General features: G+C 39.7%; 1 protein-coding gene across 6 annotated transcripts in view; it reads right to left on the bottom strand.

The window, feature by feature from the left end:
* The window catches only part of LOC125902101 (disco-interacting protein 2 homolog C), a 251,250-nt gene that overhangs the window by 80,716 nt on the left and 154,757 nt on the right, over positions 1-15,777 (bottom strand). For all 6 annotated transcript variants that reach the window (XM_049598230.1, XM_049598233.1, XM_049598231.1 and 3 more), the window contains exon 5: positions 10,915-11,253. In XM_049598230.1, the coding sequence (XP_049454187.1) occupies positions 10,915-11,253 (339 nt within the window). The remainder of the gene's footprint in view (positions 1-10,914; positions 11,254-15,777) is intronic.

Raw genomic sequence — 15,777 nt, 5'->3', positions numbered from 1 at the left:
TTCAGTAGAAATGTAATTAGTAGTGTGACACTGGTATACCACCACAAAGAGATAAAAATATATCTGTTCTTAAAGCGACAATATTGTGGTTAAAGTTTGGTTAGCCTTCCACACAAATATCAAGTTCTGTCTAAAGAAGAGAGAAAAGTCTTGTTTTTGGGTCAATATGGTTCAATAGTCTGTCACATTTAAACTTAAACATGTGGCAGTAATCCCTGTGAGCGAAAAACCTCAGGCTTCCCACCATTCTGAAAACTCAGTTTCAAACATTTTTTTCTGCTTTGGCTACAAGCTGATGTCAGCTCTTGATGATCTGTTTACATGGTCATCTGCTCCAGGCACGTTACTGCAACTGTTTACATTACGTACACTGCTACGTGAAGCTACATGCTAACAGGAGGAAAACATGTAGTCTTGATTGTTGATATTGTAAATTTCTCCCAAATATTGGATTATATTCCTGTTGGAACATGTCTGGTTGTGTTTAGAAGCTTTCGTTGATGATATTTTACAGTAGAAAGTGCTGTTACTCTCCATTATAATCACTCTCAGGCTGCAATAACAGAGCAGAGATGCTGAGATATGGAAGACCAAGAAGCACTAAACCAATCAAAGCAGACTGGGCTTTTTCAGTAGTGGGGCACTAGACTCCATGTCCACCAGATTTCTCCTCCATTGTTGTTGTTGTTGTTCAGCACATGTGCATGTAAGATGTGGCGTTTGTCTTCGCAATAGTAGTCCCTCCTCCACTGTGATCTAACGACTGAAGTGACAGTGACAAGCAAAGTGTTTCGACATTTTTCAGCTCTGGGCTCTCAGACACAAAAAAAGCCCAACAGGCATTTGTAGCACAGTCTACATATGCGGCACTCCCATCACAAAGAATTAAAAAAAATATGTGGTCCTCAGAGAGAACGCTTTGATGGACAGGACCCTAAAGAGACAGGCACTAAAATAAAGTGTCTCGGACAATGAGTGAATACAGGTATTTCAGGACAGATAGTGTAAGGAAAATACAGTGTTTTTCAAACATTAAAGCACGAACTTTAAAGAGTTCCCTTTAAAGTTCCGGTGTGTAGGATTTAGGAGGATATATTGGCAGAAATTCCATATAAGATTCATAACTATGTTTTCATTAGTGTGTTATTGCCTGAAAATAAGAATCTTGTGTTTTTGTTACCTTAGAGTGAGCCGTTTATATCTATATGTGGAGCAGGTCCTCTCCCATGGACTCCACCATGTTGTTTCTACAGTAGCCCAGAAGGGACAACCAAACACTGAGAGGGCCATTTGTATTTTCGCATCAGGCACTGAAGTTCTCTCACAAGCTTGGCACACAGGAGAAGTTTCAGTTGACTGCAATCTGCAACTGCAGCAAAGAAGTCTGCACAGGTTGGACTTGGGAGTCACTCGCCATGATGTTGTAATCTATGTTCAAAAAACATTTTTTTTGCCCTGCTTTTTTTTATCAATAAAAATGAACTTAATTCAGTGAAACACAGAGATACCTTGTAGGCTAAGCGGCCTTGTAACTTGATGCATTGTAAAACAGCCACTATACAAGCTTTATCAGAGAGAAAGAAGGCTGGATTTATAAAACTACAACAAGTCAAGATGATTGTCTCAAGAAAAACCTCAAGAGCAATTTTGCATCTCATTCCTCATGTCCCTGAAGCAAACACTTCACTCACCCTAGTGTTATAAGACACCTGATGAATAGCATCCAGGAAGCTGTTGAACTGTTACTTCTCAGGCACCACAGAGTATTCCCCTGACAGATATGCAGCACTGACAGGGATGCTATGCTACAGTGCAATCCCAATGGGCCTCATCCAGACTGTAGCCTTAATTACACTGAATAAGGGAAAGCTTCCAGAATGGTGTTAAAGGATTCAGGGTATATATTTTTTTTCTGACAGTGATGAATGGCTGATTAAAAGGTCTAGTATTCAGCCTTTTCTTTAGCTGTATGCCCATGGTTCACCACAGTGTTGATCACTTTGTATTCGCAAGCAATCCACTTCAGTAAATGAGAGAGTCAGCTGCTGTCTCTTCACATGCCAAGCAGTGAGTTGGCTGATGGAGTCTTCAGGTCGTACCTCTGGTGCACAATAAGCCAATATTATTCAAGTTTTTGTTTTTGTCTGGCTGTTCTTGAGAACCTTTCTTAACCATACAAAACAGGTGTTACATTCTTTGATGCAGTATTTATGATCGCAGGTAGCAGATTTAAAGAATACTGCATTACAAAAGAGAAAAATAAGGAGAGGACGCAGGCAGGCAGCCTACATTCCTCCACCATCTGCTTTCTGGCTTAGATGAAAAGGCATTTTTGAAAGCAGATTGCCTCTGGCTGAGCAAACAACTAAAAAACATGCTGCATAATTAGCCAAATCAATAAACAACATCAAACAGAGTAACCTTGAAAAGAGGAAAAGCTGCTATCTCGCCCCTTTAAAAGCATTGTTGATTCTCACCATCAACAATCTTCACTCTAAAAAGCTGTGAGCGCCAGCTTTTTTGTTTTAATCCACACAAAAACACAATAGTTTCATGCATCTACAACAACGCTCAATGCTAGTGAGGTTAGCATTGAAATATTTTCTTCTGCACTTTCACAACATGTCTAAGCACAAATTCCATTAGGAGGAAACAACCAACGAGGGCACAACTCCAACAGCAAGCATATGATGGAAGACACTGGGGGAAAGAGTCACTGCAACTTATAAGGGGAAAAATTCGACATCCCTGCCGTGAGCTCTGAGAGGGATGGCAGGAGACTGACCCTGCTTCTTCTCTCTGCCAGCCATGCTCCGATCTCAACTTACCGGAGCGTCGTGGCCCAGAGTTTCCATTCTCTACCATGCCAGCTGGCAATGCCCTCCTCCTCCTCCTCAAGGAGAGGTGGGTTAAAAGGCCTGCATGTGAGGAACAAGAAGGGAGGGGAATCTTGAAAAGTGGTGTCAAGTTGTGTGTCATTCAGGAACCTCACTTTCAGGGCACTGGAGTCTTTTCTCTTGACACAGTGCAGTTACCACAGTGTTATATATCCTTAAAGGGACAGCTCACTCCAGAATCTGAAATACATATTTTTCCTCTTACCTGTAGTGCTATTTATCAAGGGCTGTAGGGATGTCTGTTGTCTCTTGAACATAATGGCACTCACCGTGTGGTGCTCAAAATGCCAAAAAATACCTTTAAAAAATAAACAGATATCATGACCCAGTTATTCATAATAATCCACAGACCTTGTTGTGAGCATTTTCATGTAGGAACTATTTTTTTTCTACTGAACCACACCAGCCAACTGTACCAAAGCCCAGAAGGAAGCATGCATCTACTCACGGACGGCCAAGATGTAAACATTAATGGCGTCCTCTTCGGCTGAGCTGTAACCAGTAGTGCGGAGGAGGGTTTCTGCAGGTATTCAAGGTATGTGAACTTACGAATACTGGGATAGTGAAAGAATGGCCCGCCTTACTCTGCCTCTGATTGGCTTACCCTTACATTCCTACCCTGAACCTATCCAATCCACCCAATGAAGGCAACAAGCACGAGCCATCATAAGGACAGTAGGGCAGGTCATTCCTTTGCTATACTAGGATTTGCAAATTTGCTAAGGGTATACCCACCTCTTTTTCTGCCCGTTACATTTTACCCACCTATCAGCCCCTCGCCCCCCCCAAAAAATTGGACTATATATGACCCATCTAACTACACCCACCTCATCAACTAAACTATACCACTGGCTGTAACGTTAGCTAACATAGTGGTGCTAGGTGAACTAGAGGCAGATAAACACGTCCTTCTGCGTCATATAGTTGGCGGGTGTACTTTGGTAGAAAGATAACAGTAACCGCATCATGATTTCTGGAAAGAGACATTGTTGGTGAGTTTTCAAATGAATTTTTTTTTTTTTTTGGCATTTTTGAGCACACAAGCCAAATGCCATCTAGTTCCATTATATTGGAGAGAAGGCAGACATCTCTACAGCCCATATCTCCAAAACTCTGCAACTCACACCAAAACAATTCAGATTGGTGAACAGCAGTACAAGTAAGAGGAGAATTATGTATTTTTGATATTGGGGTGCACTGTTCCTTTAAAGAGACACCTCTATCTTGAAACACAGTTCAGTCTAGTTAAACAGGGCACTATAAGATTTCATCATGTTATAGTACAAAAAATATATTACATATTTGCAAATCAGTGCCTGTTTCTTAAAAAAAAGGCAAAGGAAGTTACCAGCTAACATCCCCTGACTCTTAAAGGATTTGAAATTGGAACGGACTAAAAATGCTAAATATTTCGGGTTGATTATAGATCAGAATCTGTCTTTCAAAGCACATCTGAAAAACATGGTTCACAGCTTTAGTTCCAATTACATTGATTCTCTTTTCAGGGAAGGAAACAACATTTATTTTAACCTGTTCTTCAGGAATGTACCAGTCCACTGTCTAAAAATGTTGCTTACCATACATGTGCTGGATATTCAATAACTGGGTTAAGCTGACATTCACCGCTGGTTGACTTTTATATATAAATCTCTCTTTGAGTTGGTTCCTCTTCACCTGTATACAAATCTGTGCTGAATCAAAACATGGCCTGAACTCTCACAGATGTTCTGCAGATGTTAGTCGACTCAGTTAGGGAAAAAACAACAACTTTTAAATACATCGTTCCCTCATGCTGGAACAATGTTGAATGTCAGAGGTGGTTATTTTTGGTGAACTGATGATAATTTTAAAGGGTCTTATAAATTGCACTCTCAGTTGCTTTTGTTTGTAATATGTAGCAATTATTTAATTTGAATAGCCTTGGAAGATCAAGTACCTCCATATATGTTTTATCTGGACATTTTTAAAACCTTTTGTGGTATTTACAGTTTAAGTTTGTTTTGTATTTCTAGTTGTTTTTGTACTGGCCTCTTGCCCAGGTGTCTCTAGAAAAATACTTTTTTTGCGATTAAAGGAAGCAAAGATACATTAAAAGTTGTACTGTAAAAGTTAAATAATTTACTGATATACTATATCACTACGTGTGAGGAGACAATCTATAATCTGACATTTGAATTAAACCACTCATTAATGTACCAAGGAGGAATGTCAGATCTGTATTTGTTCTCAATAAAAAGACTCTGAGTTTATTTTAGTGCTCGCAGGTGCTTGGGATTAAATAAGTTTCAACTTTCATCAAAAGAGCACCACATGTCTCTAAACGGTTTTCAATAATCACATAGCAACAGCAGCACAACTGCACAAACAAGCACTTACTGTTGTTATCTGAAACACAAGAGGCACACAGTGACACAAACACATTGTGCACTATTCAACATAAACTCTACAAAATGTCAGCCACAACAACCAGATTGTCCACAACGATCCTGTAACAGGGATGAAAGGAGGGATGATAGACTGGGGAGAGGGAACAAAAAGTTATCTGCACGAGCAGGCCAAGCTGCTCCGATAAGAGCTGAATAAAAAACGAGGCTGTGCAGAAAACGATCTCCCTTAAGTATTAACACACACACACACACTGAAAACACACGCCAGCTGCTGCTTTGGCCTTGAACAAGGAAATGAGAAACAGGGCTGTAACTCACACGTGTACAAGGCTGTGGATTTCCTCTGTGATATACATGAAGAAAAGAGTTAATGAAACTTTACACCAACTGAAAAATGTACAATGTAATGGAAATGTGTAACCGTCAGAACTGGCTATGAAAAACACATAAACCAAATAATAAACTACAACCAAAGATAACCCTGGACAAAAGACTGTACTAAGACCAAACCAAAACCATCCTCAGCATCAGATGACATGTTTTTTTTTTTGTCTTTATAGTTGGATAGTGCATTAGGTATGTAATATAATACAGGATTAATAAAAAAAATGATGTTTCAATCTACCTGCTTTTAACGGATTTTCAGTTTGCACATTAAAAAAACCCCCGAGTGGAATTCCAGGGGAGTAAAATCAGTCAAAATATCATACAAAATATCATACAAAATGTAATAAAACAGACTAAATGGTTGAATCCTGATGTTCACAAAGCGTGTAACTTTAAGCATCACCGAAGAGAAAGAAGAACTGAAATAAACCATATCTCCATCAGCTGTTTATCCTGATATATACTGAATAATGGACTGAAATGCACATTAATAAAACACTGTCTTATATAGATTTCTGACTTCACTCCAACGGTGGATGTTTACATATAGTATATAGTAAATATGGTGCATTCCCCCCATTGGTAAATGTGTGACTAATCTATGCTGCATTCCTCCGTATAACAAAGATTCTACGCCTCTGCCATGATGTCTGTACTGAGAATACAGAGCTAGCTTCCACTTATAGATAGCTAGTGGTGTGTGATGCTACCCACTTCCCCTGGGAGATCTTACCCACTCACCAAAGTTACATAGTGCAAGAACAGGTGTTTGGGTGTGAAGTGGGAAGGACACAGGCGACATTCTTCCTATTACATGTGAGTGTACCATCACAATTATGTTAAAGCTGTTATTTTAACTTTAAAAAGTTGCATGATTTAAGGTAGTAATTTTGTTGTCAGATTATTCTAAGCTATTGTTACCTGTTTTTTAGTCTTCACCACCTTTCATTTTCTTGTCAGGAAGCATCATAGGGAAGAGCTGCCAATTTTTGTAAATTTTTGTTTGTTCTAATATTTCTTTTCAGGCAGTTTATTTCGCTGTGGGATTTGATTTTACCTCCGAGCCTGTCTTTATGCTTCCATATTTGCCAATAAAAGGTTAAACTGCTGAACAACTTGGCTCCTCATATTCCTCATCTAACTTTATGTTTCTCCCTGAGACCAACCTGGGGATATAACAGTATTCAAGGTTTTATGAATAAAAATAAACCTGCATGGAATTATTTCTCATCACCTGCTAGTGATGGTGGATGTGTGGGTGACCCAGGGGTTTGATTACTTTGGCAATGCTCCTGACCCGACGGTGATAGTCAAATGGCTACAGGATCACTAAAATGAAATATAACAGCCACAAACTGAGAAGTCTAAATGCAGAATTAGGTCTTCAGATGATATAATACACTACCAGAAGCCAGTTTGATTCAATGATGAAGACGTGAGAGTTGAAATCTCCAAAAGCAATTAAGCAAACCTTTGAGTTACTATTTTACTCTTTTGAGGAAGCTCAACTCTACCCCCAAAAGTCAAGAATGAAATTTCTGTATTTTCTCGTGGGTAATTTTTATATTATGAAGTAATGATAATGTGAATATATTTGAATGTTGTGTGTTAGTGTGTAGCTAAGTACAAAAACTAGTGTAGGTAGTTTGTGCATTTCAAGATGCAGCTGGGTGAATTTCATCTCAAACATCAAATAGAAAGAGCTACTTCTAACTTTCACCTGCAGTTTATTTCTTCCGATTTTATCCGAAAAGTTCTGAAACACATTTTCCTCCAGTATCCTCACCATCTTTCTCAGCTCATTCTTTTGAGCAGCCTAAATGCCGCTCTGCAGAGGCCCACATACTTTCAGCAGCTGCTCCTTTGCTAACATCTTTCTGCCTTTACTAATTTGAGACTGCAGGGAACGGTGACACAGTAAAATAAACAAACTGGTAAACCACCAGCGTTGCACAGAAGCTCTCCTGTCACATCTGAGCTGTGAAGGAGGCGGATGCTGGCGGGCGGAGCTGGCAGGGGGCTCTCTCTGTGTCTGTCCATGCATTATCTTCAGAGCTGGGTACCAACCGTGCCAGCATGAAAACAATTTAGCATTTAATCACAACGTTACCTCAGCAAACAGCGGGAGGAGGCACAAACAGGATTCTGTGACAGCAGCGGGCCAGTTTTTCACTTTCATGTGTTTACTGTAGGTTTATGGTTGCGGCAGCTGCAAAGGAACTTCCGCCCTGCTGTAGTGTTGGTGCCACATTCTGCCCTTTGAGCTATGCAGGAGAATGGTGTGTTAGTGTGGTTAGGAGTTCATGCTCTGTCCTTTGGTTGGTATGTTTCTCTGTAAATCCCTCAGGCTATGGTTTTAAAGGGAACAGGTCTAACATACTGTATGTAAATAGCAGACATCATCTCGCAGTCACCATATCAACTGTCAGGATACATCTCGTATTGTTACCTTGTTTTTTTTCTGTGGGTGACTGAAAACATTTAATTCTTGTAATAGATTATAATTAATAATATTGCCAAGATTTCAGTGTTACTCCATTCTTGGTATTGACAGGTTTGCTAGTGTGGCTACTGCGGACATTTCTCTGGGCTATTAAAAACAGACCACCTTTACTGTACAATAATGTAGAATTTTAATTAAGTCCATATAACTTAGAATACTTTAAATGACTTGTCATAATATATATTAGTCATGGTAAATTATCCCACTTCTTGGGCTGAATAAACAATCTAAAAACTCCCTGGATTCTTTGAAAAACAGGGCTGTTTGTCCCTGTTACTAAAGAGTTGCAGCATATTTTTTAGTCAGAAAAGTATAGTCCAAGCTTTAACTTCTTATGTTGGTCTGATCAAAACCAATCGGATGTGAAGGGACACCAATAGCACAAAAACAGATCCGATTTACAGCTCCTTTAGGTAACATTCATACTATGAAAAATGAAATATGTGGTTAAAGCCAAAAAAGTTTTCAAAAAGTGAGTAAATAGAAAATCTAGAAATAAGAGAGGCAGCTTAAAGTGAAGTTTTAACTGTTGTTACTTCAGACATATAACACGTAGCAGGACACTAAAAAACACAGAGTTAATACAGGAAGCAGAAGCACTGTAAAAACCTGCATTTACAAACTCTACACAGAGATACAACCCTCCAAATAAACAAACTTTACCACCCAATATCCCCAGTTAACACATTTAAACTTCAAAGACTGAACAGTAAGCCCACCCACTACACACACACACACACACACACAGTCCTTCCAGCCAAACACATTTTATTAGAAACCTCTCAACAGCCAACTAACTTTACCTACAATGAATAAACTCAAGGATACGTTGCTTTATTTTAAGACCAAATCAGACAAGCTTTGAAGTTCTCGTTGCAGTTTTCAGCCCTGTTGTTCCCAAACTGGGATTCGGGGACCTCCACGGTGTCTTATGAGAATTCTTTGGCAAAATATGGAATAGCTTAAAGATGCAGTCAGCAATTTTAATCCAAAACACTTTTTATCTAATTCAGCAAATATCTCCTCACAGTTTGCTGGCTATCTGTTTTGTGCGCACTGAAAAAAATATCCAGGTGTTCACACACAGCTCTGGCTCTCTAGATGGGAAACAAACACAGTAGCTCAGACCAAGCTACAAAAGACTAAACCTGCCAATCGGCTACGAGGGGCATTTGTGCTTGAGCACAGGACACGGAAAAGGTCATGGATGTATAGAGAGAAAGGCAGTGGGAGTGAGAGAGATGGTCAATTTGGCACATGCTATTGTACATGCTATTAACAATCTTTGTCCGGAAGAAATGACACCACCTTTAAGTGCACTATTTACAGTAAAAAAAAAATATTCAGAGAAATTCAGACTGCAGTAACATTTCTGAATCCCAATTTAAGATAGACAACAGTCATGCTTGATCACTTTTTATGTATACCTATATCTTCTTTTGTTTTGTCTTTAAAATAATTCTAATTATTTGACACTTTGACATGGTGACATTTAATTTTCCAACAACTTCTTTATGCTTATGAATTCCTTTTAAAGTTTTAGTATGCTGAATGTGCAGCATTTTGACACTGCCTTTTGGGAGTAAAGTGGTGTTTAAATTACCTTGAAAGCAGTATCAGGACAACTTCTAAAACACACTGAATTTACATGTTACAGCCATGCATTTGCATCCTGTTCATCCATTTCATCCTGTTACAAATAGTTTTAATTTTACCCCACAGGCTAACAGCTCACAAAAGAACACTCTCATAATAAGCACATGATTTGTGCTCACAAGTCATCAGCATTCACCAGCCTTCAAACATCATCTCTAACTGTAACAGCAAAAATACCCAAACACGTTTAACTATTTCCCTAACTGAGAAGTTAAATATAACATCTTGTGTGATGAAACCTGTGCTGGATTTCAGAAAACTTCATCAAAACAGTTGAGTCTGGGTTCGGTCAGGACAGATGTAAAAATATTGTGTCTACATTTAGCCAATTCTAGATCTAAATTTGGCTGAGGGTGTCAAGAGATAATTGAGGGTGTCTGGAATTTGCTAAAGATGTTTGAATGTGGCTAAGTACCAGTTTTCTGGAGTTTGCAAACAGTGTCTGGCTTTGGCAAAAGGTTTTATGACTTGGCTAAGGATGTCTTGCCTTTCTTAAGAGCCCCTGCTCTTTGCTGAAAGACTCTGCATTTTGCCAACTCTAGACAAAGATTTCTCAAGAGATGTCAGAGGGTTTCTGGACATTGATGTAGATGTTTTAATGTGGCTAAGCACCTTTCTCTTTTGTTGTGTAGGTTATCTGGAGTTTGCTAAAGGTATGAAGGAGCATAGGGTTTTAGGAGTTGGCTCAGGGTGTCTGGCCTTTCTTAAGTGTCTGGAGGGTGCTTTAAGTTTGCTTGGGATGTCTTCTGTTTGCTAACTGTGTCTCTGTTTTTTTGCTAAAGGAGTTTGTACTGTACTTAAAGTGTCAAGATTTTTTTAATTATTCAGAGTTTGCTAAAGAAGTAAGAAGTCTGCTAGGACTGTCTCAAGACTTTTCTAAAAGAGTCCGATTTTGTTAAGGATGTTTCTGTTTGCCTATGATCGTCTGGACTTTGCTGTCTAAAGTTGCCTAAGGGTCTCCTTCATTTGCTTCAAGAGTTTGTGTATTTCTCTAAAGATGTCTGTATTTGACTAAGAGCTTTAAGATTTGGCTAAAGGTGTCAGGATTAGAGACACCCAGACCAGTTCAGTTCTAACCTCTTACCTGTCTTGCGGTGGTGGTGGTGATGATGGTGGTGGCGGAGGTGTTGGTGGTGGGCAGAGATGTGGACGTGTTGGGCCAGGACGTCGGCCAGCCTGCCTCCAGCTGCCCCACTCCCCCCACTGCGTGTGGAGGAAGAGGACGATGAAGCCGTGGAGGAGGTCGTAGTGGTGGTGGAGGAGGTGCCGTGGATGGCCCGGCTTATCCAGTGCTCCATGCTGATGCTGCCTTCCCTGCTGGATGAGGTTCCGCCGCCACCTCCTCCATCCTCTTCTTCGCCATCTCCTCCCTCCTCTTCATCGCCGTCTCCCTGACCCTCGCCCTCTGAGCCCGAGGATGTATCTGAGAAGGTAAAAAGATAAGACAGATGATGGATGATGGAAGAGAAGACTGAATAAATGAAATAGAGTCTCACAATAGCAACAGTTAACATTGTGGAATGAAAGAATTTATTAAACAACAGAGAAATAAGTGGTTTGATCATATCTGGATAGCTGTATAATCTGCTATATTTAGAGTTAGACAGAGAAATAGTATCTATGTATATCCCACTCTATTGTCTGTAGCCTGGGAAGGTTTTAGCTCCCATCTGTTGGGAGTTGCCACAGGGGGGGAATGGAGTAAAGTTTGTTTTTGAAAGTGTGTGTGTGTGTGTGTGTGTGTGTGTGTGTGTGTGTGTGTGTGTGTGTTTGTGACAGACAGTGAGAAAGAGAGAAAGAGTGTGTGTATGTGGGTGTGTGTTTTGCATGTGATTTCCATAATGCCTACAGCATTATGAGACCGATGGTAGTGATATGAATAACAACAGAAGCTGACCCAGTTCTCACACACACAGGTGCTGTCCGTGTGTGTGTGTGTGTGTCTGTGTGTGCTTGCGCTTGCAGGGCAATGGCAGACACACAGTAAACGAGTCCAACAACCACCCAAACAAAAAGAACCAGACATTTCTGTCCAAAGTCTGAGTCAGAGTTGAAAGGAGAGTGAATGTTGGACTCATGTTCATCAGGTGAACAGAGGCACTCCGCTCGGTACACTGAAATAACACAAGTACACAATTTGCTTTGAATTCAGCTAGTTTTAATCCTGAGAATCTGGTTGTGATGTGACTGACTTTCTTAAATGGTTAAGGACTTTGTGTTTTCTACATTTCCAAAGAAATGAACACCTCCTATCAGGCTGTCCCTACCTGGTACCCAAATCTGAAAATCTAAAAGCCCGAGCCCCAATATAAATACTCCTCATCTTCTTAAGTGACAGTTCACCCCCAAATAAAAAATACATTTTTTTTCTCTTACCTGTAGTGCTATTAATCAATCTAGATTGTTATGGAGTTGTTGAGTGTTGGCGATATTGTCTACAAAGGTGTATGTCTTCTCTTCAGTATAATGGAACTAGCTGGCACTCAGCTTGTGGTGCTCAAAATATAAAACTCAACATTAATGCCTCTTTCCCAAAATCATGAACCAGTGACCCAAGGCAATCCACAGATTTTGTTGTGAGCAGTTTCATGGAAGACCTATTTTCTTTCTACCAGACTACACCTGCCAACCACATATCACCAAGCAGAAGGAAGTGAGCCTCTACTGCTAGCTCACCTAGCACCTCTCAGCTATCCAATGTTACAGTTCAGCAGAGGAGAACGCCATTAATGTTTACATTTTGCGCTGTCACAAACAGCCTCTCATCCATGAGAAGATGCACACTTCCTTCTGCGCAGTGATATGGTTGGCAGGTGTAGTTCAGTAGAAAGAAAATAGTTCCTACATGAAACTGCTCACAACAGGGTCTCAAGATTATCCTGAATAAGTGGGTCATGATTTATAGAAAGTGACATTGCTACTGAGTTTTTCAAATGTATTGTGGGGGGCTTTGAGAACCACAAGCTGAGTGCCATCTAGTTCCATTCCACTGGAGAGAAGGCAGACATCTCTACAGCCGATATCTCCAACACTTCACAAGCTACACTACAGATAAAAGGTGAAATATGTATTTTTTAAATTGGGCGTGAACTGTCCCTTTAAGAAATCCAAACAAAATAAGTTTGAAAGTTATATTTTATATCAAAGACAGTTTCCTTGTTTGGTTGCCGTTAACTTTAAAAGGTGACATGTCTTGTTCGTCACGGATTACAACTGACATTTGCTGTTTTAAAATGCCATCAGACTGTATGCAGTCTCGACATGTTAACTACCCATGGTTCTTTTCTGACATGTTTACAGGCAAATCTGTGCCTCGTTATCAGCGAGACCCTGTGGAGGCTACCAGTGACAAAACACAAACATGTTGACGAAAATATCATGCTGCCGGGCAACCTGGGAATGTCATGAAATAAACAAAAACATACAAAGAGAATAGACAGAAAGAGAGTTTCTGACACAAAGCAGCCCTTCAGAAAGCTGAAATATATTTATTGAGAAATTGAGAAAATGCAACAGTCAAAAGCCAATAAAAAGCACATCAGAGTCCTGCCTCACTTGTCATCTCTGCACGATACGACATGCTGCTCGGCAACACGCGACTCTGCCGTCCTCGAATGAACCTCTCTGGCAGACAAACAGCCGTGTATGTGTGTGTGTGTGTGTGTGTGTGTGTGTGTGTGTGTGTGTGTGTGTGTGTGTGTGTGTGAGACTGCTTTTACCGCTCCCTCAGGACACAAGCTTTCTAAATCTTCAAGATGGATTGTGAGTGTTTCTGTGTATCATGTGTGACTCTTCGCTGCTTGTTTACCTTCCTTTATGAAAAATGGCAAAAATAAAAACATAAAATCATGTGAATATTGTGCCAGTGTGTGTACATATAGTACTACTCTGTGTAACATGTCTTCACAGTACACAAACAAGCTTCAATTGCATGTGTCATGTATGTAGAAAACATGGTTTTACATTCATATAGGATTTGATGTTAATGGCCGTTGATATATACATATATTTCTATAAACATGAGTGACATTTTCCTTCATCACCATGAACACACATGCTGTAGTTTGTTTTGACTCAACCCAACACACACCATGCTGCTGCACCAAATGTGGATTAATCCACTGCTGAAAATAGTCCCCAACAAATGCACTATCTCCTCCTGTTTGTTTAATAAAAATAGTTACGAGCTGTTTTAAAAAAAAAAAACAACAAAAAACAATTAAGTCTGTCAAACACAAAATCTTAATTATATTTTATATCTATATTTATATTTATATTTTGTGCTGTTTTTAATGATATATATCTTTGGTAGAAACCAATGGGATTGGAGCTGGGAGCCACAGACAGGAAGTCACACAGTATTGAGAGACAGACTAAAACATTCCTGGTTTTGCTCCTTTTGGGGGATTTGATGATAATAAGAAAAATGCAGAGTAAGGCCAACCTTATCCTCCTTATCCTTTTTAAGTTGTATACCTTTCTCATACCATATTTTATCGCTCTGAAATCTTTTAATAGCAAAAGTAGGTAGTGTAGATAAATAGACAGATAAAGGTCAAATCTGTAATATGGTAGGTTTATTCTTAAATTATAATACAACTTGTGTTAATGAAAATTCTTGAGAGTTATAGAATTGGAAAGATTTAAGTTTTCTAAGTTGACGTGAAGGGTTTAGTGGTATATATTGGCAGAATTGTAACATAATATAATGTGTTTTCACTACCTTAGACTGAGCTGTTTATGTCTACATAGGGAGCAGGTCCTCATATACAGAGACTACAGCCATGTTTCTACAGTAGCCCAGAATGGACAAACCAAACACTGGCTCTAGATAGGGCCATTCACGTGTTAATGTTGGCCATTGTAATTAACAGCCCCTCTGCAACAAGAGCATTGGAAAAACATGTTGCTTTTTTAAAACTTGAAACTGCTTTATTCAGTGTTTTTAGCAGTTTAATCTACCGAGTCTGTTGGAGAGTCTGTCCGGACAGGAGGAGATCTCTGTGAATAATTCAGCTCATAGTAAAGATTTCCTGAACATCTGACTAACAAATAAGGGACGTAAGTTATCAGAGAAAAAAGGTGAGCCCACATTTGCAGGTGCTGGGCAAGCAGGCTGTCTACAACGTGCTAAACAATATCAGCGAAATACTGATTTGTAACATGAAACTGCTTTATTCAGTGTTTTTACCTGTTTTAATCACCTGGGTAGTTTGTTTTGGGGAGGAAGAGACCTCTGCAGATAATTCAGCTCCCAGTAAAAACCTCCTGAATAATGAACACTGAAGGAACTCTTAACTGGAGAGTTTCAGCTGGTTCAAATCTGCAGTCCTCACCACTAGATGTCACTAAATCCCTCTAAATCTTACAGACTGGACCTTTAACTTGACTCATATGTGATATCACTGAACGCCAACCTTTCCTGAGTTGATTCCCAAATATTAATTGAATAAAATGTTGCTTATGTCACCCATTTTTAGATCCCATTGTGGTGTAAATTGAACACATCTATCTCCATCTAGTTTTGGATTGATCCATTAACATACCCTCATATTTAATCTTTGGCAGCTGTAACTTCTTTGTGCTGTTAGTCTAAATCACGGCTAGTTCAGTGGAGCTCTGTGAAGCTCAACCCTGCAGCCAGAAATATAATGGCCTCGTTAACACCCTCATTAAACGACACTAGTGCCATTAAGACATGGATGACTGCCACTGCCACCCACCCCACACAGATCCTTTGCACACTACAGGGATGAAAATCAGCACAGCAACTGTGTCCGGTGCACATTTTAAGAGAAATGATATCTATCTTAGGTATTTACATATGCTAAATGTTCATAGGAGAGGCCAGGGGGGCACACAGCAGGATTCAACAGCAGCAGGGAGCGAATCTGTAACTGTTGACTAACAAGTATGAGTCCTGCAGTTCTTCTCTCAACACTAACTT

The sequence above is a fragment of the Epinephelus fuscoguttatus genome, linkage group LG15 (genome assembly GCF_011397635.1).
Source record: "Epinephelus fuscoguttatus linkage group LG15, E.fuscoguttatus.final_Chr_v1".
In the NCBI taxonomy this organism is placed as follows: domain Eukaryota; kingdom Metazoa; phylum Chordata; class Actinopteri; order Perciformes; family Serranidae; genus Epinephelus; species Epinephelus fuscoguttatus.
Note: the sequence above shows the minus strand (reverse complement) of the source record. Positions and strands in the feature narration are given on the sequence as shown.